Source organism: Anas acuta, chromosome 11 (assembly GCF_963932015.1).
Source record: "Anas acuta chromosome 11, bAnaAcu1.1, whole genome shotgun sequence".
Lineage (NCBI taxonomy): Eukaryota > Metazoa > Chordata > Aves > Anseriformes > Anatidae > Anas > Anas acuta.
Window position 1 is genome coordinate 12811275 of NC_088989.1, and position 27861 is coordinate 12839135.

General features: G+C 56.3%; 1 protein-coding gene across 3 annotated transcripts; it reads right to left on the bottom strand.

The window, feature by feature from the left end:
- Positions 1–231: 231 nt before the first annotated feature.
- TWF2 (twinfilin actin binding protein 2) lies at positions 232–26945 on the bottom strand. Of its 3 annotated transcripts, XM_068694869.1 has the most exons (10): positions 26791–26945; positions 16724–16801; positions 12024–12202; positions 10076–10171; positions 9087–9191; positions 7699–7713; positions 3593–3718; positions 3358–3508; positions 3103–3224; positions 232–2400 (listed from the first exon to the last, which is right to left on the bottom strand). In XM_068694869.1, exons 1-10 carry the CDS (start codon positions 26813–26815, stop codon positions 2233–2235), a joined length of 1065 nt encoding a protein of 354 aa, XP_068550970.1. In that variant the 5' UTR covers positions 26816–26945; the 3' UTR covers positions 232–2232. The 3 variants fall into 3 exon arrangements, with proteins under 3 accessions (XP_068550970.1, XP_068550971.1, XP_068550972.1); XM_068694870.1 differs by lacking the exon at positions 7699–7713; XM_068694871.1 differs by lacking the exon at positions 16724–16801 and having other exon boundaries at positions 26791–26830.
- Positions 26946–27861: the final 916 nt, after the last annotated feature.

Sequence of the window (27861 nt, forward strand, 5' to 3'; positions counted from 1 at the left end):
CCAGGCCTGGGGCCCCCAGCACGAGAAGGATGTGGGGCTGTTAGAGCGGGTCCAGAGGAGGACACAAAGCTGATCAGAGGCTGGATCAGCTCTGCTGTGAAGAAAGGCTGAGAGAGCCGGGGATGTTCAGTCAGGAGAAGAGGAGCCTCCGGGGTGACCTCATATCACTTCCTGATACAAGGGCAAATGTGGGGACTCCGGCAGCCCCCAAAGAGTGGCAGGGCAGCAGGCTGTTTTAAAAATATTTTATTCTTTAGAAAATACAGCGTTCAGTACAGTATGCTCTGCTCCCCCCAGGCTTCACATCCAACCTTGCCAGGGCACCCCGGCTCCTGCAGCCAGCACCCCAACGTGGTCAAGGCAACGTCGGCACATTCACCGGCGAGCAGGGAAGGGCAGGGGGCACAGCCCCGGTGTTTCCAGCGCCTGGAGAGCGCAGGGGGGAAGGCAGGCAGCTCTTGAGACCTCACTAGGACCCAGCAGCAAGGCACGCTCCCCTCACAAAATCCCCTCATGAAGCCAAAGCTGCAGCACTGACCTCAGCCCTTGGTGGCCAGGGATGTGCAGCGTGCCCTAACCCAGCAAGGAACGGGAGAGGGGACAGCCCCCGGGCTGGGCAGAGCTGCTGAGGGACGTGCCAGGGCTGCCAGCCTTCCCCCCGCCAGGATTTGGGGTAGCCCACAGAATTTTTAAGATAGGCTCAGGGCTTTATCCCACCTCCCCCCGTTTCCTTGCAGTTGTCCATCCATCCCACAGGTGCCAGGACCAGAAGTTTCTCCCAGGAATGACAAAACTGAGGATCAGGGCAGAGTCAGGCCAGCCCCAGCCCCTGCTGCTGGCTTGTGATCACACCACAAACACCAAGACCCCCTCCCCATGCCAGTAAAACACAGGGAGGCGGATGAAGCAAATGGGGGAGGCTGAAGGACAAGGAGATGGTGCAGGTTGCAGGGATGCCATGGAATCAGAGCCGGCCCCCACCCTTTACCCAGCCTGGGCAGTAGGGTCAGGGCTGAGGCCAGGCTGTAACAGCTCCCTCCAAGGGAAAAGAATTTATCTGGGTTGGGTCATAAAGGGATCCAAACACTGCCAAAAGGCAGAGTAACCCTGCTCCAGGGTCAAGTTGACCTCAAACTCATGGAAGACCTTCCACCTTACCCTTTTCCACCTAAAGAGAGAGATCAGAGGGGGAAGCAGAGCCAGGTGCTGCCCTTCCTCCTCCCCTGCCCACCATCTGCATGCATGGCTGTGAAAAACAGGCTTTAAAACCTGCCTCTCTCTGTCCTGCCAGCACCGAGGACCAAGCTCAGACCTGAGGGGCTTCACAGCCACCCCGGCATGGGAGGCACTGGGGAGCTGGAGCAGGGCTGAAGAGCAGCACAGGGTGGCTGAGGGGGGCAGCTTCCTCTGGGGGAGCCACCAAGGCAGCCACAAGCAGCATCAAGAGTGGGGCAGCTGGAAAACAAAAGCTGGTGCTTGGTTTCCAGCGCTCTGGCCACAAGGGCTGCTCCATGTGACATGGGGGAAGGAGAAGGGAAGGGAAGGGAAGAGACATCTGCACTGCCTGAAATTCAAATTCTGATACAACACAGGCTGGCTCTGATAAGAGACAAACTCTCCTGCCAGACGCTGAGGCCACAGCAGCGAAGCCCACCCTGGAGGCACCGGGGCTTGGCTGCAGCCTGGCAGGGCCTGGATGGCCGCAGGACTTGCATAGCAGGACTGCACACACAGCCGTGGTGAGCGAAGTCTGTAGGAAGGGGGAGCAGGGAAAGAAGCATTTCACGTTTTCAGCTACCAAGTCAATGCCAGATGTCACCTCCTTCCTTTGCATAGAGCAGCTCGCAGGTGAGTGAGTCCTTCACTTGGCGCAGGTAAACCAGGGGGAAAGCAAGAGCAGCAGCTGTGATCCCAGGTGGGACCAGAGCAGGCTGGGGACATGGTCCCTGCTGCTCCTATCCTCCTCCAGCTGCCCCAGGGCTTGCACAAGGACAGGGGGAAAGCAACACAAACACCTAGAACCTGCCCCCTCCCCACTGCTCTACCCTCGAGTGAAACAGCCCGTCCTGATGCTCAAAAAGGAATGAGAAAGGAAAAAGGGGGCGAGGGGGAAGGCTGAGATGGGGGGAAAGATCCCCAGGTCAGCAGAAAGGCCTGGAAGCGGAGAGGTGGAAGCCGGGAAATGCCATAGGGATGCTGTCCGTTCACTGCCCGGTCCTGCCCCGTCCACATCTAACTGTCTTCGCCATTCTCTCCGGGGCCTTTGATCAGCCGCTTCTGTCCCCGTTTCCCCACGGGCCCCTTGGGCTTGGCGAAGGCCTGCTTGAAGGCGTGCTGCTTGGGGTGCACCTCGTCATAGAGGAACTCGGCCGTCAGCTCAGCTCCGTCATCGATCTCAATCTGCACACAGCAACAGAGCGTTAGCGGCCCCTGAGCCTTCCCCACCATCTTGGTTACCTAGGCTGGAGGAGGCCTTGAAGGGTCACCAAGTCCAGCCACTGGCTGACCTACAAAGTCCCTTAAAGTCCCTTCGTGCCATGCCCATGTGTCTCTTGAATATCTCCTGGGATGTGGACTCCACCTCCACCCTGGGCAGCCCCATTCCAGTGCTCCATCACCCTCTTCTCTCCTCCCCTGCCTTGAGGGCACCAAAAGGCTGCTCTCCTCAGGGCCACACAAAATCCTCTCTGAGTTCATTGACGGTCTGGGCACAAAGGGCAGAAGTGAAGGGGGCCTCCCTCTGCACTGAGAAGTGCCACAGCCCTGTGAGAGAAAGGCTTTGGGTCATCTCACTCTCCCAAACCTCTTGTGCCAGGGAAATCCATCCTCTCCCACTGGGTAAGGGCCTCAGACCACAGACACTGGGACACCTATCAGGGCTGGGTTGCACAGCTCAGCGCAAGACTGTTCCTCTTTTTCTCCAGCCCTTTGTCCAGGCCACTTTGAAACAGCTTTAGTGACACTCGAGGCTTCCCAGACTTCCCAGAAAGAGGCCCCAGTCAAAGACATGGGTAATGCTGCCACCTGGACACGCCTTTGATTTGGTTGCAGCACGTTCCCCTGCACAGGTTCCTCAGCCACCTCCAGGTGGCTCGGACTTACCTTCTTTGCTATCTCCAGACAAAAATCTTGCTCCACAGTGTCAAGCAACCGGCTCTTGCAGCTGGAGTAGAGCATGCGCTCCTTGATGCTGCACTTGTACCCAGGCATGGAGTAGATAAACACTGAAAGAGAGAGGAGGGGGGCTCACAGCGCTGCCCAGGCTCACAGCCAAGGAGCAGCCAGATCCCCGTTAGAGATTACGGCAGGGCAGGGACCAGTGCAGCCTGAAAGAGGAGCAGGGGAGCCGTGACTCACCGACAGACTCCAGGTAGTCTCCCTCATGCGAGTGCTTGTAGAGGAAGAAATGGTAGCGAGCTGAGTCCTGGGGGATCCTCTTGGGCAGGTCAGCTATCTCTGTGGGGCTTGTGTGCACCAGGTCAATGGTCTCCCGCTCCAGATCCAGCTTCTGGTTGATAAAAGGGGATGGGGAGCAAGATGCTACGGCAAGGAGCGCTCAGAGTGGGTAGGAAGAGAGGCAGCAGGGACTTACCAGCTGGATGTAGTTGATTTTCTTCTGCTTTAGTGCCTGGATAGCCTGCTGCGCGTCCGGCTGCAGGGGGAAGGCAAGGCCCTGCAGGGTCTGATGCTTGCTCTCCACACTGATCTCTGTCTTCACCTGGGGACAGAAACAACCCCGTGTGTCAGGGCAGGGATGGGCAGGGTGGCACAGGCCACTGGTGCGTGCCGGGTGAGCCCAGACACCTGCATCTGCCCCACGGTGCAGCAGCGGCCCTGTGCTTGCCTCTGCTGGGGCCACGGAGGTGGAGGCACAGAGTACAACAAAAACCTGCCCGCGCTGGGGCTGGGAGCATCCCTACCCTCCCACGGAAGGGATCCTGGGGGCAGGACCGCCCTGCCAACCTGTGGTGCCTGACCCAGAGCTGCCTGCAAACACACAGGCTTGGCTGGGAGCAGATGAGACGAGCAAAGCTCCCAAGCAGAGGTGATGCTTGGGAATGCAGCACTAAGATTTAGGAGGTTGGGCAGCCTCAGGGCTGCGGTGCTTCTCAGAGTGTGGAAATCACCTGGAGCCTGCCCCCAGGCACTCCAGAGCCCCCCAGCTCTGCCCTCTCCCCCTGCACAATTACTCCTAGCACAGAGCACCTCGACCAGCCCCCAGCATCACCAGGGCTTCCCAGCACCAGGCTGTGTGCAGTGAATTCCCAGCAGGGGACGGGGAGGGGGTGCTGTAACCAACCCCACCGCATGTTCCTCTCATCCTTTCCAGCTGCAACGTGTGTGCCAGGAGGGCAGGGAGCCCTGAAATCACAGCGTTCGGCTTTGTGCATCCTGAGCTACCCGTGCTGGGATTAATGGCTGCAGGCAGGTGTCCCCTGCTCCCAGCGGAGCGGGGATTTAGAACCCCGCAGCTCAGACAGGCCCCCTTTTTCACGCCAAACCCTGGCAAGCAGAGGCTGCAGCCCTGCTTTGCAGACCCCCTTTCCAGAAAACCGAACCCTCCGCAGAGAGGAAGAGACCCAGAGCGGCTGCATCACCCCAGGAACCTCCACCCTGAGCAGGGCTGCCACGGCCGGGCGATGCGAGGGAGCGGGGAGCAAGGCGCAGCAGGCACGGCGTACCTCCTCGGGGCCGGGGTACTCTACCAGCGATGGGCAGCAGCAACAGCCCCCTACCATCTGCCACAGAATACAGGGAGACGGAGTCACACCGAGGGCAGGGGAGCTCTTCCCACCCAGCCCCAGGCAAGCAATTTGCCCCAGGGGCAAGCGGCCGGGCAAGTGAGTGGGGGTTGGATTCATTTTGGGAGCAGTTCAGGGGATTTTGTGCAAAGACGGAAAAAGGCTTTCTTTTTTTTGGATGGAGATGAGGAAGAAAAAAAATCAAAACATGCCAAGACAAATTCAGAAGAAAGCAAGAGTCTCAAATACAGGTCAGAGACAGCCAGGGAAGTTTGGCATGTGAGGTCTGGCTAGCACCAGATGGTGCTCGGGGCATGTGCAAGAGCTGCACTTGTTGGTGCAGAGCTCCCCACGCTGGCTCCTTCCCCCAGTGTTGCAGGGTTGCTGCTCACCAAGCTGTCTCAGCAGCCCCAGCAGGACCAGAGCTCTGGGAAGGAGGTGCCGGGTGCCTGGGTGCATGCTGAGCCCACCCGACCCAGGTGGGCACCCATCACCCTCTTGAAGTATCAAAAAAAAACAACACAAGAGGGATACGATCCCCGCTTCTATCCCCGGCTTTTATCTCAGTTCAACACTTTGTCACCAGGTCCCTTGGGGATGGTTTTGGGAGCCTGGTGGCAATCCCGGGGGAGCGAGCGAGGGGCTCGGCTCACTGGGACGGAGGGAGGAGAGGATACAGGGTACAGGGAGTGGGACATGCAGGAGAACAGAGCAGCGAGCAGGCAGAGCAGCCTACCACCTCCGTGCTCGAGTCCTGGGAGCAGGAGCCCTGCGAGCGTGGGGAGAGGAGACACCGTCAACAGCACCCCAGGCGGGGACAGGCCGGGGGAGCTCGTTCGAAACGAGGAGGGGGAAAGGAACATGCTGGGAGGGTGGAGGCCTACCATGTCTCTGCTGGCAGCCAGGGAAGGCAGGTCCTGGGTGCAGGCGTGAAGAGCGACAAAAATGACACAGCAGACGTCAGCAGCGGGGAGGGATGGAAGGGAGAATCCCCTAGCACGGTGTCCCCAGCCCTCGCTGCTAGGCCCACTCGTAGCCAGCACCTGCAGGGACATCTCCACCCCTGCCCTACCTCCTGAGCAGCCAGGGTGGCCCCAAGTGGTCCCAGCTCAGGACGTGGAGATGAAGGAGTTGCAGGAACAGAGCTGGGGCTGTCCCCCTCCACACAGCGTGCTGGGTGAGAGTGAACAGGAGAACACCAAAGGTCTTGGAGAACAAAATGCCCAAGCTCCTTTCCAAAATAAGTGCCTCGGAGGATAAGCAGGGAGGTAGCTGGGTGTAAGCACACAGCTCTCGGGGGATAATTACTCAAGGGTTGAGCGGTGAGGGCAAGCAGGAGGTCTACTTGGCCCCCGAGCTCTGCTTTCTCCAGCCCTGAGGACACCACAGGCATCAGCAAGGGACCAAAGGCAGGGCCAGCACACAGGCTCACCTTGTCCCACCCTGCAGAGATGCGTGGCACCTGGGATTTACCACTGCCAACACCCCCAGACCTTCCTGCTTCTCCCTGATAAACACCTTGGAAATTAAACGAGGCTGGGAGGACGAGCAGGACTGAAGGGTGAACGCTTCAACACTAAGCACGCTCAAGTCAGAAAACCCCAAGGGGCTGCGGGTTGTCCTAGAAACGTTAACTCTGCCACACGCCTTCGCCATAGCATTCTCTGCTCCTGCCCCTTTTTAAAGCCACAAGCATCAGGGCCAGGCTCACCTAAACCCTCCTCACTGCCACAGCCCAGGGTGTGCACAGGGATGGCCAAGGGCGCACTGTACCCGCAGTCCCAGCTCCAGCCCAGCCATCAGTGGCACCCTCAGGCTGTGGGGTTGGCTGGGGGTCATTTCACCTCCTTTTCTGAAGGTTTTTTTCTCCTCCCACCCCCCCTTTTGTTTGTTTCTTTCTTTCTTGATCTCCTTCCAACAAGGGCTGCTGTCTGCGTGCTCATCAGCACTCGATAAACCTGGCTCCTGGAAGCCTCTGAGCGCCTCTAGAAAAAGACTTCTACCTGTAGGTATTAAGATTCCTCAATCTCAATTCAAAAGCCACAGGCTGCTGACAGCTTCCAGCTCAGGACTGATGCGTTTTGTGACAGTTTAAAACTAAATAAACAAACCCAAAGGACAGCAGGACTCCAGGCAAGGAGGAACATGCACAGCAAAGCACTTGCAAGCAGGTGGCTTTTAAAGAAACAATGTCCCTTGTGTCACCGCCAAAATCCTGATTGATTGATTGATTTGTCAGACTCAGGGGTACGTGCAGGGTGTGGGGTTCAGCAAGGGAAGGGAGGAAAGCGGGTTCCCGAGCGCTGCTGTGCTGCAGAGTAAATGCAAACCAGCAGCACGGCACTTGAGCTGCACGTGTGGTCACTGCAGCCCCCCGTCCAGGGGCCCTCGTGTAGCAGCACGATTGGGGTTTTGCACAGGGACAGCCTGCTGACACCCTGCTTCAGGAGCACCGCACACATCCACGCAAGGCACCACGGAAAGGGATGCTGCAGGCTGCAAGCTGCTCACCTAGCCCCTCCTCTGCATCGCCCTGCTCCAGAAACTGGCTGTAAATTGAAATTATTGCGGAGTCAGGAGTTCTCTGCCACCCTGGGGAAGCGAGCACGGCACTGGGCCACGGAGCAGTAGCTCCCAGGAACTCCTGCTAGGGGCGAAGGGACAAGCAGGGGCAGCACCAACACACAGACTTCAGCAACCTGAGCATCCAGGTGCTTTGCACCCTTAAATTCACAGGCAAAATATTGATTTTCCCTCTCTTTCTAGACGCAGATGCCCACGCCCTGCGGTGCAGGCTTACACAGGGGACAGCGTACCTTTAAAACGAAACCCAACCAAACAAAACTTCAGCAGCTCATTCACTCAGGAGCCACTTCTTGCAATCATGAGGGTGGGAAGCAGAGCAGAGCAGATCAAGCACAAAAAAAAAAAAAAAAGCACCATGAGCAACACTTACCTGGGCCACTTTACCCTGCAAGACACAGCCAAGAAAAAGCGCTTAATCCTACAATATTGGCAAGCTGAGAAGCTGGCACAAGTGAGACCATAGAAGCCCAAAGGAGACACAAAACAAATGATAGAGTCCAGAGCTGCTATCTCAAGGCACCGGCATCTCTCTTTCCTTCAAACATGGAAGCACCTCGGATCCTCCAGCACAAATCTGCCCATCCCCTGCAGGATAGGAGCTGGGACAACTCCACCAACCCACAGCTTGTGGGGTCTCCCAAAAACCACTCATCTCGTCTGCCACAGCACCACACCAGCAGCTGTGGCTGTCACGCCACAGGACAACGAACCCCACTGTCCTCCAGGCTCACAGGGAAACGAGGTTTTAGACATCATGCAAGAAAGAAGGATGCAATTCTTGCCCTTTCGTGCAAAAAGATGGCCAGAACCTGGTTAGACCCTTCCCAGTTTGTAAGGGAAAGCATGAGCGGGGAGGGGAGAACCAACAACTGCACTGCACTGGGGGAGGCACTGGCCACAGATCTGCTCAGGCAGGTGGGGTTCTCCCACCTTGTCCTTGTCACCCCCATCACACTGCTGGGCTCCGTGTCTCCCAGGCTTATCCCGATCCACCTGCAAGCTCCAAAGACCCAGCACAGGAGGACCCAGCACAGGAGGAAGAGAGGCATGCTCTTTCCACAACATCCCAGTGAAATTCTGCTCCCCCAAAACACAGCTTCTAGGTGGCCTTCCCACCCCATGAACTGTCCCAGCGCTTCCACGGCACCACGAAGAGGTTGGCACGGGTGTCTCACAGCGCTGGCTGTTAAACCAACGCAGTGTTACAGGTGTGCCTGGCACCCATCCTGCCCTGTGCTGCTTCCACACCTCCTTCCAGCACAAAAAACGCACAAAAATGTAGGTTAAGACCTCTGCCCTTTGGGCTGCATCCCTTGTATTTGTAGCCCCAGAGGAAGAATATGGGCAAATGCACCTCTGCAGCCAAAAGATGAGCCAGAATTCTTCCTGATTTCCCCCCAAATTCACGTTCAACTCTGGGTTTTGCCCCAATACCTAAAGACTAGATAACACTGCCTGCTTTCAGTCTTCAAACCGTCTTCTAATTGCCAACTGCAGCAAGCAAAGCAGATATCTGAGCTTGTGTCCTAGTGAGGAAAAAGTTTGGAAATTCCTCTTTACACCATCAAATTCAGCATGAGACCACACAGACACTTGAGGGTCTGCTTCGGCAAGTTCAGGAACAGGCTAAAGAGCACGGGTGTGAGAAAGCTTTGTAAGAACAAGCCACCTCCGTAGCCCCAAGCTCGTTCCAGACACGCTCACCCCTGGGCCCCCGGGAAGCCCACCACCGCGGAGCGGGGCCGGGAGGACGCGCACCTCGTTGATGCGGATCTGCTGAAGCTCCTGTTCGGCTGCAGTCAGCGGGGCGGGCGCGGAGCAGGAGGAGACGTGCTTCTGGTAGCCGCTCAGGGACACGTCCTCCTGCAGGCAGATAGGAAGGGAAGGATCAGGGGTGGTCGCTGCCACGCAGCGGGCAGGGCAGGGCTGGATGTGACCCCAGCCCCGATGGCGTGTCAGAGCTCCTGAGCCTGTTTCTGGTATTCTCCTTGCTGAGGTGTGAGGTCGGTCCGAGTTATGCTCGCAGACACCTCCCTGCAAATCCCACGTTTGATTTAAGCTCTGCCTGTTTGGGCCACCCCACCCCACTCTGCATGCCTGCAGCACACCTGTGACCTTGGCTGCAGCAGCGTGGCCTCTCTGGACGATGAGCAAAGCTCATCAGCACAAAAGCAAGAAGGGAAGACAGATATCACAGCCTGAGTGCAGAGAGGGGCAGGGGAGCAGGGTGGCAGCAGCTGGAGATGCTCAATGGTTCCCATCAGTACCAGTGCAGGTACCCTAAGACCTAGAAAAGGTCTGATGTCTCGGAAGCCCTTAAAATGTAGTTCCTTCTGCACAAAGCCTATGAAAACAGGAGGAGAACCTCCCACCAACTGCTGCCAGACAGAGAAGTGCAGTCGCAGCCTTCTGCTGGAGTGATGCTGCTGCTGCGTGGTACTTCTTTTCTCTCTAAACATAAAGGGTTGGACCTCTCTAGAGCCTTCCTCCCACCTCTTTCACAATCACAGCCAACCTTGCCACCTCTGCAGCCTCTCCATGCCTGATCAGGCAACCCCTTGTCACACAAAGTGGCAGCAAACTTCCAGGAGACCAAAGCAGCAGGGGCAAAACCTCAGCGCTGCCCTCCCCAAATGCCAGCACCCCATGTCCCAGCTGACTTCAGCACTGAGTAGGCTCCTGAAGCTCAGTTTTTACCCCAACAGGCTTGAGAGGGGAGTGTGACTTTGCATGAACCATGTCTGTACCTTAACTGTTCCAAACATCTCGTCCTTTATGTGCCCCCCTCCAAACTCCTTCTTCACCGTTGCTCTGGTGGCGGCATACAGCATCTTCAGCCTGACCTGTGCAAGGAAGGAAACAGCAAACACGGTCAGAGGGAGGTGGTGGGACTGGAGAGCATCACCTTCATCCAAGAGGCACCTGATGTGCTCAGCCTCCCCCCTGCCCAGTGATGACTGCAGCACTGCCTTCCCAAAGTTTAGCCTGCCTGGTTACAATCTCAGCTCCAGGAACTCTGGAAACAACCTCACCTCCGTGCTTGTTGTTTCATGTTCATTAACCGTGGGCTGTTCTGGTTACATACACACACAAAACCAGAACCAACGCAGAGAATCCAAGTTCTCCCTTGGAGCAGAAACCTCTCAGTAGCTACCTGCACCACAGAAAACTGTACTACAGACCACCTGGAAACAATCCCCTGGCTTCTACCTAAGCCTCATTTCTAACTGCAGCATCTCCAGCTCCAGGGGGTTGCTCTAAGTACAGAGTGGGCACAGGGCCACCAGGAAAACTATCAGCTCTGCTTCTGCGACTGCGCAGGTATGCACACACATGCCACAGCCCTGATAAGCTCTGGCCTCAGTCCACAACCCGCTGGTTTATTCTGTTCTTCGCTTTCTTATCACAGAGCTCTGGAACATCAGTCACAACGTTCTTCGTGGCACCTGAGTAAGAGAAGGTGCAAATAGTGCTAGAGTCCCTTAAAAGCAGACAGACACCCTGTTGAAGGGTGTCGCGTGGTTCAGCCAGTGTTTCTACAAGGAACAAAGCTCCTGAGGATACATTGGACACGTTGCCCTGGAACACAGCCGGAAAATCCCACCTGTGAACCAACAACCAGTGATGAACGTACAGAGAATGGTACCGAGGGGTTTGGGTTTGTTGTTGTTGGGTTGACATAAGGGAACGCACATTACGAATGAAAACTTCCTGCTGACAAAGCAAAACGCTGATTCCATCCACCAGCACTTCTGCAAAACCCTACTCAGGGAAGAACATTTGCAAGCACTCCCCAGTTCCTCTGCAATGAGCCCCTCCACATTTTGTCAAATACCCACCCAATGACCGTGGCTGTCAACACAGCAGGGCAATTTTGTGCTTGCTGGAAGCCCATCGGGGAGATGCACTCAGCAAAACAGCACTTTCCAAACCATAAACCATGCTTCTGAAGTGCCCTACGAGAGCATCCAATGCAACTCTGTCCTTTTGCACCATCTTTCCAATGCTGCCTTCAGGTGTCACCCTCCTGACAAGGGCAAACAAGCAAACTCTCTCTCAAGTCTTCCAGACTGAGACGCCCTAGGGACACCGCCACATGCTGCAGGAACACCACCAACAGCCCAAGAGCCAGCAGGTGTCGTTGCTGCCCTGCAGTTAGGCACCTCGAAGGGAAGCAGCCACTCGGCCTGTTTAAGGGTGGTTTTGGGGACAGCCCAGTTCCAAGGCACAGCCAAGAGCTTGGGCTGGGGAGGCGAGGGCCTGGAGGTGGGCCATGAGGTCCAGCACATCAGGTCTCGTGTCGAGGACTTGGTGCCAGGGCCTGCCCCACGAGCCAGCCCTTCCTAGTGGTGTTTTGGGCCAGGGCAGAGGTGTCCCCTTCCCAGCAGGGCACCTACAACCCCCCGGGCCCAGCTGCATCATCACGCAGCACCACAAGGACAAGGAGGCGATCTTGCACATGTTGCTGTCTTACGAAACGCTCCCATCCCCAAATTGTGTGGTCTCTGCTTCTCTTCAGCTGAGGTGCAGCGATGGAGGGCACGAATGTTCCTCCTCAGGCTCAGCGCAAAGGCGGCTGCCTTGGCTCACACCTCCTTCCCTCCTCACCTCCAGCCGTGTCTTCGCTGCCCTCTGCTCCCAGAGGAGTAAGAGACACAAATCCTTGTGCAGAAGTGAGCAGAGAGCGAAGCTTACCGGGGAGTTGTCAGGGGACCAGGAGATGAAGAGCCACTCGTAGCCCTGGGCGTTCTGGCTGTCCAGGCGATACAGCACATAGCACGGCTGCTGCTCATCCAGCAAGGGCAGCACGAAGGCATCGTAGTCCATGTCCCAGCGCCGGGACAGCTCTTTGTGCGCTCCCAGAACGAGCTGCTCTGGAAGGAGAAGGAAGAAAAGACAGCGTTATGCAAAGGCCAGGCTTAGCTCACCTCCAGGGCTGCTGAACAGCTCAGCCAGCGCTGGCTGTGACTCCAGCGCTGAGAATGACCTCAGTCTGCAGAGAACCAGATGAAGGTGTTGAAGCATGCACATATGTACGTTCCTCCTCTGTCTTCAGCTGCACTTGGTGAGGACCTCACAAGGAACCACATCAGGGGAGATTCTGAGTGCTGAGAAAAATAAAAATGCCCATAGCAAAAGCCAAGCAAGCTGGGAAGATGAGCCAAAGCTGAGCCAAAGTTGCTCTTACCAGATGCCCTGTAACCTAAGATATGTCAAAACCCCTGCTCTGGGGGGAAAAGGAGCTTGGGGTCCCCACTGTGCCCCCCTGCAGCAGGCTGTGCTGCCAGGAGAGCCCAAGTCTCTGGAAGTGACCTACATATTTCACGCACATGGTAGCATCTCAAGTGTCCGGAGAGTATTTTTTCCCTGCTACGCAAGCATCGATGGGGCTGGAAGCAGAAAACAAGAGGACAGCAAGCCGGACAGTGTGGTGCTGGGACTTAAACGTCAGCACAGGCATCACAGAAACGAACAACAACAACAAAAAACATCTGAGAGGATCAAATCAGAGAATAAAGAAAGGGTTTGCCACTCCAGGCCTGGGGTAACTTACTCCCACCCTGCAGCACCATCAGCCAGGGGTGTTTCCCTCCAGGCAGCAGTTTCCCCCCTTCCCTCCAAAACACCGCCCTGTGCAGCTGTGATGGTTTGTGCAGGAGGGCCAGGTGCTACTGGGAAGGGCCCTCATGGGTACAATGACAGGAACAACAACAAGTGCAACTCAAAACACACTCGCAGCAGATGTGGCCCCACCACCTCGGAGCCAACTCCTCCACTGAGACTGCTTTCCCTGCAGGGAGCTAGCTTCCGTCTGCTGTCTCCAAACCCACTCACAAGAGCTCCTATAAGGCAGGAACAGCAAGTTTCTGTGTGCCTGAAGTGTAGCAGTGAGGTTTTGCACTCACTGGGGCTCTGCTCCTGGGTTGCAGGGCACCCTAAAGCCAAGAGCTGTTTTTAGCAAATGTTCCCCCACCCGATTTGCAGGAAAGAAAAGAGGCCTCAAGCTGCAAGACAGTTAGCAGCTCTGCCAGCCTGCACTTTTCAGCACAGAAAAGGGTATCAAAAATACATTACCTTCAACAAAACCACCTGTTTGGAGAAAGCAAGGACAAAAAAACATAAAAACCTCAATGTACCCTTCAAAACCACAAAGCAGACATGCAAAAGGATGAGGCTTTCTGCAAAGCCCCAAGACGTAGGTGCCCAGAGGCCACAATAAATTTAACCTGGCCAAACCTCCTGGCAGCTCCTAACTATTCCCATCTGCTAGGTGTCCCAGTATCCTATACACAAGGCAATCAGGCCCAATAAATTCACTGCAGATGAACTGGGCTGTGTTTGAGCCAGATCCAGCAGGGTCCTCAAGAGCCAGCAGCATCCAGGTGTTCCCTAGGCAGAAAATGCCAAAAATGCCATAGCAGTGCCAGCAGCAGCACCCACATCCAGTCCTGCAAACTGGAGCTGGATAGCTGCAAGGATTGTCTTAGCTGGCAGATTCTGGGAAACACGGAACTTATTTAGAAAATAAAAGAAAAAAAAAAAGAAGAGAAGTGTGTTTGCACTTCTGACTTCTCTCTGCAGAGCCCGCAGGACTTCCTGAATTGCATCACCTCTCCTCAAAGCCGGTGTGGGCAGGAGCTCTGAGCAGCCACGAGCAGCGAGTGATGGAGAGCAGAGAGCACCTCTGCTACTGCTGAAGAAGGGGAGAGTTGTGGATCAAATCCCAAGTGCCCACCATCCCCAGGTAGCACCCTCCACAGGGCCATCCGCAGCATCACCCTTTTCAGCCTCCTTCATTTGCTCTGTGCCTTATTCTGCTTCCTCCCACTGAGGCTCTGCAGCTCAGCTTGATCCCTTCAGGGCAAATTTCCCTCCCTAGCCCCTGCAGCAAAGGCGAACGCTGCAGCAGCCTCCCACGGCTGGCATTCCCATTAGCTTGGGAAGCGTCAGAAGAGGGAAATGAAAAGCTGCAGCACTTCACCAAACCAGCACTGGCAGTGATGGAGACTGTTGCCACCTCTTTCTGCAGCATCCCGGGAGCGTTGCTGACCCTCGAGAGGTGCCCAGCACTCAGCTGTACGCAGGCAGCTTTGCTCTGAAATGTCCGTGCAAAGTATTGGTCCCCACGGGGACATCACAGGAGACAGGAGTCCACAAGACTGCTGCACAGCGCTGCTTTTGTGCCAAGAACCAGAAACCTGCTGGGGCAGGACCCAGCAAAGCATGTCACGAAACCCACGGACACCCCGGAGCGACTAGAGCAGACTTCCCCCATCATTTAAGGATGTTGTGGACCACAAGTCACTCTCGGGCCAGGAAAACATTGCTGAGCCTCGGCATGGAGCTGAGCTCACAGCGACAGCCCGAGATGACGCTAAGGAAGTGTCACTGCTCTGCGGGTGTTCGGCATGTCCAGATTGCACAGCTTTTGGGTCCTTGCTCAGGTCTCTCTGCATCCATTCCTGATGCACCGAAGCACCCCAAAACCCCCGCAGCCCTGCCCTGCAGGGCAGAGGCTCCTCTGTGCCCACGAGCAGAGCAAGAGGCTCCTCTCACACCGAGGTCACAGAGCAGAGTAGTGGCATGGAGGGGCTAAGTGACTTGTCCCCAGGTTCCCCAAACCAGGCTGGTGGGGCCACCGCTGACTTGCCCCCAGCAGACCAAGCCCCTTGGGCACAGAGGTACTCGCAGCTCTCCTGCTCACCGCCAGGCAAGGCTGGCGTACGAGGCAGCTGCTGACAATGACACATCACACGGATAAATATAGCCCATTCAGCCAGAGCAGGGCTGGTGGGACGTGGTTTCCATTGATGGTAAAAAGTCTTCCTCGCTGCTGTCGTCAGCCACAACCCAAAGCCAACAGCGCGAGGCCTCGCGCTCTAACTGCAGGCTGGGCTTCTGTCGTTTATCTTAACAGAACCCTGGTTGATGTTTTTTAAAAGCAAACGGTGACAAGAGAGCAAAATTGTTGAAGATGCTCCTGGCTCCCATCAGTGAAGCAGATGTAGCATCCCAGCACACAGGGAAGGAGTGGTCTTGCTGAGGATGAAGCCAACACCGGAGAACTCCGTGGTGGCACTGCTGCCATGTCCCCCGTGCTCCAAGCCCGGGCCACATCGCTCTTCCAGGAGGGGCTCTGCACCTCCCAGCCCCTCGGAGGACTGCTCAGGCTCCTCACAACTGCCACCCCGAGTACCATCCAGCTCCAGGCTGAAGCACAGATCGCACGCCTGCAGTTTGGGGGGCATTGCTTGTTTTACTCCAGCTCCTACCATTCAGCCAGACACAAAGAGCTGGACACAGGCGTGGGACACCCCCAAGCGCGGTGCTGAGGCACCAGAAGGAGGCAGGGTGTAGAAGTGAAGTTGGCTGCTGAACTCCAGACTGGCTGATGCCACCTTGGTCCTGATGGCCCAGCCGTAACCAGTGACAGCAGCTCACTAACCTCGGTGGGTTCCCTGCCAAACAAGTCATTCATATGTAATTGCACCAGGCTGAGGCTACAGAAAACCTACACCACCGAGGTTCCCTGCCGGGATGCTAAATCAGTGCATCGTTCCACTTGCTTATTTTGATCAATATTGAGGCCACAGTCACCTTTTGACGGGCCACGGGCAAGCAGGCTGGTGGCAGCCTGCAGCCCGCGACCTGGGCTACAGGCAGCACAGTGGCAGCAGAACAGAGCAGATGCTGGAACTGGGGGCACTGAAGAGCCCCCACAGCTGTTCTAAAGAGCTGCAGAGAGCCTGCAAACAGGGCCAAGCACAGCCTCCTGCCCCCTTCTGCTTGCACCTGGGGCATCTGCCTGCCTGGTTTGGGATGCCACATCCAAGTAGGACGGGACAGCCGTGGGACTGGCTGCGCATTGCTCCTGAACGTCCTTGGACCCTCTCCCTCACTGCAAGGGGCATGGGCTGCTCCACTGGGAGGCTGCCACCCCCTTCTCCTGTGTTTGTGCCAGCACAGCAGCCTCTCGCTGGGCTCCCCAAAACCACACGCTTCAGTAAAAGCTGCCCAGCACCCAGCAGTGACTCCCTTTAGCAAGAGAAGGCACCAGCATTGAGAAGAGCTGGTCCAAAGTCAGCGGAAAGCAAAGTCACTGTTTTTCCCAAGCTTCGGCAGCACAGCAAAGCCGCTCTGGCAGAGGCTCTAAGGCTGTTGCTGCCAAGAGCTCGCTCACCAGCTCACGTGGATTTTATGCTTGTATTTCACCCCAACCCCACAGCGGGCTGCAGTGTGCCAGGAAGCCCCGGCAGGATTTTGTACGGTGTTTCCAGAAATGCAAGCTCTTCTTTGGCACGTTTGACCACGGTGACAAAGAGGAAAGAAAGGAGGAGAGGCGAATTACAGAGCTGGTACAGTGTGAATCAAAGCACTTAAAAAATGGGGCTTACCGTCCTCAATGACGACCTTGATGAGCCGAACTGAACCATTTCGGGCTCTGGCAAAAAAGTCCCTTAACTCCGTGGTGGCTGAAAGAACCAGAAACATTGTGGTCAGATTTAACAGGCAAAGCAGGCGCTGCTCGTTGATGGGCTGTGGGGACAGGCAACTTGGCAGGAGAGAAACTGAAAATAATAAAAAAAAATTTAAAAAAAATCACTGGTGACAAAAGAGTTTTAATAAAATTAATACTACAAAATCCAAACAGCTGGCCTCATCAGTGGAAGTAAAGTGCTGCGTCGCCCAGAGGCTTCGGAGTTAAATAGCAGCTGGGAGCACATGTGATCCAGATAACTTGATACTTGGCCTGGGTGAACATAATCACCCAAATTTAGATGATGGCTTGGCTGGTGCAGGCGGGCAGAGCTCAAGTGACAAGTTTATTAACTTTACAGAGCTGCGAGGTTTGCATACAGGGTGGCTGGAAGATGTCACAACAGGCAGAGCTCTGATGGCCGGGGCTCACGATGCGCAGCGGGGATGCTGCTGAGCCCCGATGCCATGCACCAGGATGGGTCCAAACCAGAGACACCAGTTTGAGATCCTCCAGCAGGTAAAGAACCTCAGGGCGCTCCCGCTTGCAAACCTGCAGCGGCAGGCGATGGCACCCTGCAAATTTTGCTGCAGAGCCTGCAGGGCTTTGGTTACGAGGATGCTGGAAAACTCGGTGTGGAGCCACATTCCTCCTTATCCCCCTTGACTGCTGGGAACAGACAACTTCGTTGTCCCATCAGAAGGGACCATCAGGCTCTGGCAGCAGACAGATATCTAAGTGGCAGCCCGCAGGTGTCATTACTCAACCTGGAAGCACCATGGGTTCACATCTCCCCACCCCAGCAGGGATATTCTACCTGCAGGCCCTCGGGCAAAGGCAGCGCCCAAGAGATGCAGCTCGGAGAGCAGAGCCCCAGGGAACAGAGCACCTCCCAGCCCCAGAGAGTGGGAGGTCTGCAGGGATCCTGCCTGGAGAGCTGGGACCGACAGGGTTTGAACCTCACCTGGAAGCCAGGCTAAGGCAGTCAGGGGCTTCCTGTCACACGGAGGGGCACTTGAAGGCTCACAAGGGCAGCACGTGGAAGTGCAAACAGTCCTGAGGACCCCTGGAGCCACTCACTCATTTCAGCCCCCATCAGGCTCCCCCATGCAACCCTCTGCATTTCTCTCCAGCCAGATCCCTGCTTGCTCCTCCCACCCACCCCATATACCAGACCCTTTCACGCTGGGGCACATATTTTTTCCCAGTCTTGCTCTGTGTGCACCCATTTTAAAGAAATGGGAACCCGCTCAGGGTGTTGATTCCAGGGCAACCTGGTTGGAAGATCCCATCCTGGGACTTGAAAGCTGCAGAGAGCTCCAACACTTACTAGAAATACTGCAAAACCAGCAATGCAAAGGTAAGAGATGCTTCTCCCCAGGCAGAAACCCCACTTAGGCTGCACCAGGGCCCATGTTTGGACCCAGCAGCAGCACCAAAAGGGGATATCCCACAGCTTGTGTGGGCCACCAGCAGGGTGGCTGGTGCAGACTGGTTTCCCCCCCTCCTGCGTGACAAATCTGAGCTGCATCTGCTTCACCAGCTCAAGAACTGTCCTGATCAGAGATCTTGAGGTTCTCCCTTCCCTTCTTCTGCACAGAGAAAAAGGCACGAATGGAACCAGCTCCCAGCCTGGTGTTCTGCAAACAGCAGAGATCACATAGAAACACAGATTACATCCGAGCAGGACCATTTTAGAAAAACCACCCTTTCTTTCCCCCTCTGTCAGCATCAAGGGAAGCAGCTCCCCTGGTTTGCAGCACGCCTGCTCAGCCCTTTCTCTTCTCCCAGCAGCAGCTCGCTGCTCAGCCCGCTCCCACCAGTACCACCCAAGGCAGCTCGGTTATTTTTAGCCCTTTCCCTGATGAGACAGGCTGTTTCCTTCCGGCAGCATCTGTGGTTGTTGCAAATACAAGAGGTTTCTCCCAGGGCGGAAGAGGAGGAGAAAGAGGTTTATACACCCAGGAAGCCTAGCACAAGAGCCCAAAGGTCCTAATAAGCATTAAGCTTCACTTCTGGCACTGCCAAAAGAGGAGAAAGGGAATAACAACGTTGGCCTTTGATATTCCTACAGCATCAGCTGCTGAGAAGAGAGACAAAAGCCCTGCGGTGCTAACAGGCTTGCAAATCCCTGCAGACAGACCCACCCTTTCTAGAGGCCAGGGGCGTGCAGGGCTCAGGAAAGCCAGGAGACAGGGAAGTATGCCCCTCCTGCACCTGGAAATGTTGGGACTGCCAAAACCATAGGACTGACAGGCCAGGCACTGGCACTTTCTGCACAGACAGGAGGATTTAAGCAGGTACAGGAAAAGCACGCATGCTTCCAGAGGCCCCTGCTGCCCAACGGGAAGCACCGCAAGGTCTGCCAAGAGGAGGAGCACTTCCCAGAGAAGACAGCATCAGAACCTTCAAAAAAAAAAAAAAGATTTCTGTTCTTTAATTTTGCTGAAAAGAAAAGTAATTTTCATTAAATAAAAAAAAAAAATAATCACTGGGGTGCCTTTGACATTCCCTTCTGTCTCTTGCAACACAGAGCAAAGCTCAGGGAAGAGGGAGAGGAACAAGCTAGCTGTGAAGGCTTTCAGCATGAATTCGGCCACTGTTTCATTACAGCATGATTATGACTTAATTGGCATAGCAGACTTGATGAGACAGCTTGCGTGCCCGAAATATTAATATGAAAGTCCACATCCTGCTTTGGAAGAACAGCAGGGTGAACAGAAGAGGCCTTACCCTGGAGATGGAGGTGAGCAGCACCTTTGCCCCAAGGTGTGGGGTGACACAGACAGCAAGTGAGTCTCTAGGATGCAATTCAAGGGCTGAAAACCCTGCATGTAATCAAACAAGAGCATCTGCAAGGCATCTGGAGCCACAGGAGGTCAGAGGGGCAGGAGGTGGGTGAGCATGGAGGCAAGCCGAGAAAATATCCTTACTGTGGGCAGTTCCTCAGAGAAATAACAGTTTGTGCTCACACCTCTACACCTTCCCCGTTTGGGATGGGAAGAGGCCAGGCAGGGTAAATCACAAGAATTGGCTTTACTCCTGAGGCTTCCCTATCGGTATTTGACAACGAGACAAGGTGGGAGAGGAGAAGAGGAAGGAGAAGCTGGGCACACACCAGCACACCCAATGTCAGCCAGGATCTGCACCAATCTCCACAGTGACGAGGCTGCTGGGGCGAGCCTGGCAGTGAGCCTAGCTGATACCCACGGCAAAGAGGGCACGGCCATGGGGAACGGTGGTTTAGAGAGCACTCAGGTGAGGCAGGTGCTTTCCAGCTGGCTGGAGCTTGCGAGCTGCACAGATTGCAGAGCTGAGATGGGGGCAGGCTGCACACACCTCCTGCCTTAGAAAGGGAGGGAGGGGAAGGGGCAAGCAAACTCACCCGCTGAGCAGGGGTTCCTGGAAAACCCCGGAACAACTCATCAGTCCCGAAACAAACAACACGCTGGGCTGCAGCCAGCAGGGATCCCTTGAGGACAACTTGCATCACAGCAACCTAACTTCTTCCAGCAGAGCCACCAGCCTGCAGGCCAGGCAAAAACAAGGGGGCGAGGATCACAGCTTGCTACGTGTCTTGAAGTTTCAAAAGCTGTGGTGTTGGTGAACCCTTAGAGCACCAGCACAAAACTGTGCCAATAACTCGCTCTGAAAGTTAGTAAAGGCTGGATCAAGGAAGAACTCCCGGGGATCTGCTGTGGGTCCGGTTACAGTCCACACTTCCATGATCAGCTCTGGCAACTGTAATAGCGTTTTCTGCAGATGAAAGTTGGGAAGCTAGAGGAGGTGCAAGTGTGCACTGGAAGACAAGGAGAACTCCCCGTACTCGCAGTAGATTGGAGAAACAGGCTGGAAAAAAAGAAATAGGATGAAACTCAATAGGAAGCAAAATACCACAGTAGGAGAGCAGCCTGCATGGACAGAGGGTCCAGCCAGTCCAGAGAAGAGAGGGTTACGCTGGGTTGCAAGCCAGATGCAGGTTAATTGCTTCATGTCACTGCAGGCAAAGTCATTTGCCAAGGCACAAACAAGAGCGTGGCTCTCAAGCACAGCTGTGTTATTTGGGGCTGACGAGGCTTCGGGCTCAGCAGGAACAACGCATCCAGGCTCGGCATCGTGCGAGGAAGGCGCAGGCACACCGTGAGCGCCCAACAGATGGCAGCTGTGGGAGCGCGGAGTGCAGGGCAAGCCTGAAGAAACCATGGTCGGTCAGCTCAGAGAGAAGAAAAATAGTGAGAAGCAAACTGTACCAGGTTTTCAACCCGAACAGCCACACGATCTGAGGTCCCACCTCAGCACTTGGGAAGTCTCGTCACGAAGGTGACCAAGCCATGATGCCTCCATCCCTGCCCAGCCTGAAAGACCTCCAGAAACTGGCCGGGTATGCTGCTGCTTTGAGGCAGGGCAGGCTCAGCGGCATCTGAAGAAACCTTCTGGTCCTTCTCCAACAAAGCCCTGCCATGGACCCTCCTCACGGAGAGCCCACTTTGACCAGGAGCCTCGCAGAAAGCTAAGCGTGATGCGAGTGCCCGTGCCTCCCCCTGCACCTCGTGTTTTGGTGAGCCCAGGAACTGCCTCCAGCCAGCCCAAGCCATGTAACACCTCCCCTCATCCATCTGCCTGTGGATGAGCTGCCCACATTGCATTCACGATGTGCTGAGACATTCAGCTGTCAGCACAGCACGCTGGACGTGCACGGCGGCCACGCAGTTGGGCCTGCTTGGCAAACGCGCCTCCCGCAGCCTGACAGGGCTGCTCGTCTCTGGTACGGGGCTGTCCCACAGAGGTTTTAGTGCTGGGCCTGACGTCTTTCACCAACTGAAAATGCTGAGAGGCTGGGCAGCACCCCAAAGTCGATCCTTTCCGACGTTTGCAGCCCCAAATAGCGTGTCTGAGAAGGCCCAAGGCATGACATGCCACAGCTCCGCTCCCTCTCCCTGGGATCACCAGCAGCCCGAACCATGAGGGACAGGCACCGCTGCGTGATGCCAGCCGGTCTCCCCCTGTGGATGTGACGGTGTTAGAAGAGCTGCTGCCTGCACAGCACCCAGGGGAGCCCTGGGGGACCCGACCCACTGGGGATGGAGGTGACAAAGCTCCGTGCTCACCCCAAAGCTCTGCATGCTTCAGCCCTCCCGCTCGCCCCCCATTTGCACGACGGCTCAGTGCTCCCAGATCAATAATACATGCTCCCTGAAACAGATGCCTCTCTGAATATGCTGAGTCCCCTTCGTCCTCCTGACAAGAAACCCGAGCCTCCGGCCATCAATCTTTCATCCTCCAGACATAATCCTCAAGTTGAAGCAACTCCAAGTGGCCGCTTCCCTTTCAGCGCCGCAGCCCCTCCGGCCAGGGGCACAGCACCCGTGGTTCCCCACGTGGCGTGGAGGCCAACCCCATGGAAATGCACAACTGCCACAGGCACAGGATCGCTGCTGCTGCTGCTCCAGTGGCTCCTGTTCAGTCCATTCCAGCCTAACTCCATCGTGCACCACCTGCTTGCTCAACCTGCTTGTTACTGAGCGCTTTCACACTGATAGGCTTGGCTGGCTGGCTGAAGCACTAAGAGGATTTTATTTCTCGCCATAAATATATATATATATCCTTGCACGTACTCTTTTATCTGGGAAAAGAAAAAGCTACAGACTTCAGAAGAAAATAGAATGAAAGGGCAAGCCATTCTGAGCAAGAGAGGACATAACGAAAGCTTGTTCCAATTTTCCGTGATGCTGGGCTCTGCTCCACAGAAGGATTTTGTGCGGATGAGTCCTGGCCATATTGCAAATCCTGTCTGGGGACTTCCTCCAGCCACTTGCTCGGTCCTGTGAAGCCATTCGCCTCTCAGCACCTAATTTTCCATGCGTGTCCCTGGGAGGCCATCTTCTCTCCACTCCAGCATCTCCCAGTTTCCGATCAGAGCCAGGCCTCCCCCTCCCCACCCTGGGGTCAGCAATACCCATTTGGCAGATACCCACCAGCCAGTGATGCAGCTGCTCAGAGCAAAGCACGCTGCTGCCTCACCCACGGAATCACCTTGCTGGTCCCTGCTCCTCTTCTCTCCCAGTCTCCCAAGAGCAAAGTCACAACTGGGAGCACTGGAGCGGGTATCAGGAGCCTGGTAGTGATCTCATTGCATTTAGAGTCTCCTTACACACACTTTCCAAGGGACTTCCTCTTCTCCACAGCTTTCAGAGGCTTTAATTATTTACACATCCTCAAAATTACAGCTCGGATGGAACGTTTGCAGGGGTGAGAGCTTCCCTCTGCGCTTTCTGAGCCATGGGGGCATTTGCTCCACGTTTAGCATACATCTAGGGCATTTGTTTGGCCTTTGCTGCGAAGTGCAGTGAGGCCAGGAGATGGGGTGTTGCTGGTTGTCACCTGCCTCGTGTGCCACCTGCTGTCACCCCAAGCAATGGGGTAGCCTTCAAGCCCCCCCCCAGGGCTGTGTGTCCAGGCAGAGGGACCTGCTGGGGACAGGCAGGGGACAGCCCAAAAGCCACGCCATCGCCATCCCCTGCCAGGTGCAGTGTTGCAGGGTTTGCTCACAGCTTCATGCAGGCTGGGAGGGGACACGGCCAGGGAAGGTCCAGCTCTCTGAGCTCAGTGTATTGAGGAAGCAGAGCAGGACAGGAGATACGCCTATGCTCCCCATTTGCTCCCCAGTTTCACAATTACCCCCCCCCCACACACACACACACACAAGCAGGTGGTGGACACCACATGTGGGTATGGGCAGGTAATCCCCATGCTCCTACAGCCCCACATCTTGTCCCTCCCCAAGAAGGGCAGGAACCAAACTTTATGTTTTTTGCTTGACGGAACACACGCATTTGCAGTCTCGCACAGAAACTACAAAACTGATTTCTTCTCTTTTCAAATGAAAAAAAAAATCACCCCAAAGTAACTTTTTCTCTCTGGATGGAGGTTAAGAAAGAGCACCCAGAGGCAACCAAAAAACCAGTGGGTAACTTCCCACCCATGCCAAAGCCTTGGTTCAGCACCTCTTTACTACAGCACAACAGCCAGTCCTGCCAGGACAGGGAGTGCTGTCCCCATCTATCACAACTCTGGGCAGAAGAGACAGCAAAACTACTCAGTAAATCCTCATAGTAGCTAAAAAGCGGGTTTCCAGCCACAAGAAACCCACAGCAACCCTTGCCAGCTTCCTAATACCCTCAATTATATGCTTTAACTTTCGGTTAGCCCTGAAGCGGTCAGGCAGTCGGAGGGGATAATCTCCGAAGGTCCCTGCCAACTGAGATGCTCTGTTCTATGGCATCGCCCCAGCCGGGCAGTCTCCGTGGCAGCCCAGTTTTCTCACCAGCACCTTTGAGAGAGGTGCCACAGATACCTCAAAAACTAGCCTTTAATGCAGAGGCAAGAGGCTGAGTCCTGGCGAGCCCCCCAAACCTGCAGCTCTTCGCCCTCGTGTGCCTGCAATCCCAGCAAGCGCCGCTATCGCCTCCCTCTCCCCAGGACCAAATATTTTTTCCCAAAAAGTCAGCACACACAAAGCAGTGATGCTCCTCCCGCCCCACGTCCCGTGGCATGCCTGATTCTTGTTGCCAGGTGTGCAGAGAAAAGGAGGTCACTCGAGTTTCTGAGGCATTCAGACCCAGCCTTCCCCTGTGCCACTTACACCAAATTCTTGCTTTTGAGCTGCCACTGAAAGCTGGGCTCACAGATGGAGCTGGGTAGATTATCCACAATGTCTTCCTCAGGTGCCTGCTGGATGCTCTGAGGCTGGAGGCACCCAGAATGCAGCAAACAAAGCTTTTATTCCTACAGAGCAAGAGCAACTGGAGGCAGACTGGTGGCACCAATGTCAGCCACAAGCTGAGGACAGAAGGAGACCTAACACCCACCTCCGCCTGTTGCTGGGGGTGCCCCACTGCTCCACCTGCCCCCCAAGCTGGCTGGGGTGTGCCACCCTAGTTCCCCTTGGTGGCAGATGCCCTCCTGTAAATGGGAGAGGAAAAGAAAACAAAAACAAGCGATGCATACCCCAAAAAAATCATAATGAGGCCTGTGAAACTGGGAAGAGACGAAAAATCCCTCCTTCTTGGCAAACAGCAGAGCTCAGACGCTCAGCAGAGGAGAAGAAAGCAGCAGTGGGATTGCTAGTTCTCATCTGAGAGTGAGTCAGCTTGCTGCCAAGGGAAGGAGTTAATTCGACCGCTGTGCCAGGGCAGGGAGGACCAAAAGATACCCAGACCATTTGTGGGGTTCCCCGATGTGCCGACTGCCTCTGACCCAGCTCTGCGTCGCAGGTGCTCGCCCGGCAGCTTCAGGCAGAGAGGAAACTGCTCTGCCTGGAGGACAGAGCACACAGCACAGGCAGCGAGCGGCTTCGGAGAGCCATCGGCCCTTTTGTCCAAGGCAAAGAAAAGGGACAAAGAGGCAGAACGAAGAGGAACGCTGCAGAAAGCGCTGGACGGCCGCCTGCCTCACCACTGCTTGTTTCTGCTGATGTTGATCCCAGAGCAGCGCGCCGGTTCGGTTATCAGGGATGAGCAAAATTGCCTCAGAGACCTGCACATCCAGGAAGACATCAGAGATGCTGCAAGAGTGAGACCACCCAATGCAAGCTGCCCTCTCCAAAACCCCAAATGAGCAGGGAAGTTTTAAGTCCATCCATTTCCTCCCCAGGGAGGGAACACAGTACGGGGGGGACCCACCTGCTCCCGGTAGGGAGCACGAGTCCCTTCCCCTTTCCACCAGAAAGCTGCTGACAGTGCACCTTATGCACTACAGACATCAGTGACCCAAAGCGATAATCCTGGCAGGGTTTTCCAAGCATCGTGCTGCAGGAATGGGATGCGGCCACCTTGCCACCCCCCTGCCAGTTCTCCCAGCAATGGACAGGGCTTAAACTAGAGGCAAGGAGTCCGAACCCAAACGTTGTCAGCTACCAGCACTCCCAGGCAAAGCAGGAGGAACACCTCAGCACCATCCCGAGCTCCTCAGCGGCTGCTCCAAGAGCATCTCAAGGGGAAGGATGCTCCCGACTGTCCTCAGGCAAAGGGAACGTGCACAAGGAGAGACAGAGGTGGTGCTGCGAAGGGACAGCAGCCGTAAATTCACCACGCTTGCAGACAGACGTTTGCCACGAGGAAGGGCACCGCGATGCCCACGCACGCCTCCGCCCGTCCTCCTGCCGGGAGCAGCGGTGCTAAGTTCACACCCGACCTGGCACAGCTCGGGCCGGCATCTCTCCCATCTCTGCTGGCATATTGATCCGCTCCCATCAATTATGCAGCACCTCCGGTCCTGATTAATGCTGCCAAGCGAGCCGGCGGGCGGAGAGCAGGGGGGAAACGCCACCAAGACGCGCAGCATCACATCCAGAGCCAAGAACCATCAGCGCTGCCTCTTGGAACCCCCTCCCCAATTTTTATTTTTTTTATTTTTTTTCCCAGAAATCGCCCTTCTCCACCCGATGTCAAAGTTTCAGAGCCACCCCTTTGCCCTGCTTTCCTTCCCTTTGTTCGAACCCGCTCCTCCCGCGCTGGGGTGGGAGGACGGGGATGCTGGTGGGCACGGCGGGGAGGTGGGATGCTGTCCCCCCGTGCCACCACCCTTCCCTGCACCAGCTGCTTTTGGCTGTCCCATCCCAGTCCCCCCCAAAACCACGGGCAGCACCTTTTGGGGTCACAGCTTTGCAAGGAAGCCAACCCGCCCTACCCACGGCGTTGCCCCAGCGGGAAGGCGGCTTCGTGCCCGAGCCCTGCTGCGTTGCAGCCCCTTCCCCAAGCGGCGGGCAGACAAAAGATGCTCCAAGCCACCGGCACCGGCATCCCGCGGGGAGCCACCGGCACCCAAACGGCTCCGCGATGCTCGGGGCGCGGTCCCCGCGGGTGCGATGCGGTGCGGCGCGGCCCCGGGGGATGGGGTCGGGGGGTCGGGGAGGGGTCGGGGGGTCGGGGAGGGCTCCGCCGAGGAGGCGGCGACCGATCCCCGGGAGCCGTCGGCCCCGTTTACCGTGGATGCCGGTCTGGTGAGCCATGGCTCCGAGCCGCTCCGCTCCGCTCCGCCGCGTCCCGGGCAGGAAACGGCTCCGGCGGCGGCGCCTCCCGCTTCCGGAGCCGGAGCCGGAGCCGGGCGGGGCCGCTGCCTGCACCGCCCCATCGCAACGGGAGGGGGTGGACCCGGGCGGTGCCCTCGCGAGGGGTTGGGGGCGGCAGGGGGGTCGGTGTGGGAGGAGGGACCCTCCCAAACCAGCAGCTGCCTCCGCAAAACCAGCAGCTCCCCCCCAAACCCAGCAGCTCCCCCCCAAACCCAGCAGCTCCCCCGCAAAACCAGTAGCTCCCCCAAACCAGCAGCTCACCTCCCCAAACCAGCAGCTCCCCCCCAAACCCACCAGCTCCCCCCCAAACCCAGCAGCTCCCCCACAAAACCAGTAGCTCCCCCAAACCAGCAGCTCACCTCCCCAAACCAGCAGCTCACCTCCCCAAACCAGCAGCTCCACCCCAAACCCACCAGCTCCCCCCCAAACCCAGCAGCTCCCTCCCCAAGCCAGCAGCCCCCCTCAAACCAGCAGCTTCCTCTGCAAACCAGCATCTCCCCCCAAAATCAGCAGCTCCCCTCCAAAACCAGCAGCTCTCCTCCAAAACCAGCAGCCCCCCCAGTCCCAGTAGCTCCCTCCAACCAGCAGCTCCCCTCCAAAACCAGCAGCTCCACCCCAAACCCAGCAGCTACCCCCCAAACCCAGCAGCTCCCTCCCCAAGCCAGCAGCTCCCCCCAAAACCAGTAGCCCCCCCAAATCAGCAGCTCCCCTCAAAAACCACCAGCTCCCCCCCAAACCCAGCAGCTCTCTCCCCAAACCAGCAGCTACCCCCCAAAACCAGTAGCCCCCCCCCCAAACCCAGCAGCCCCCCTCCTGAGCCCCAGCTCTGTACACGCCGGCGTGCCCGGCCCCTGAAATGCAGCACACAGGTGCGGAGCTCAGTGACATGGTTTAATGGTGGGCTCGGCAGCGCTAAGCGAAATGTTGGACCAGATGATCTTAAGAGGCCTTTCCAACCGAAATGATTCTGTGAAATGCCAACTGAA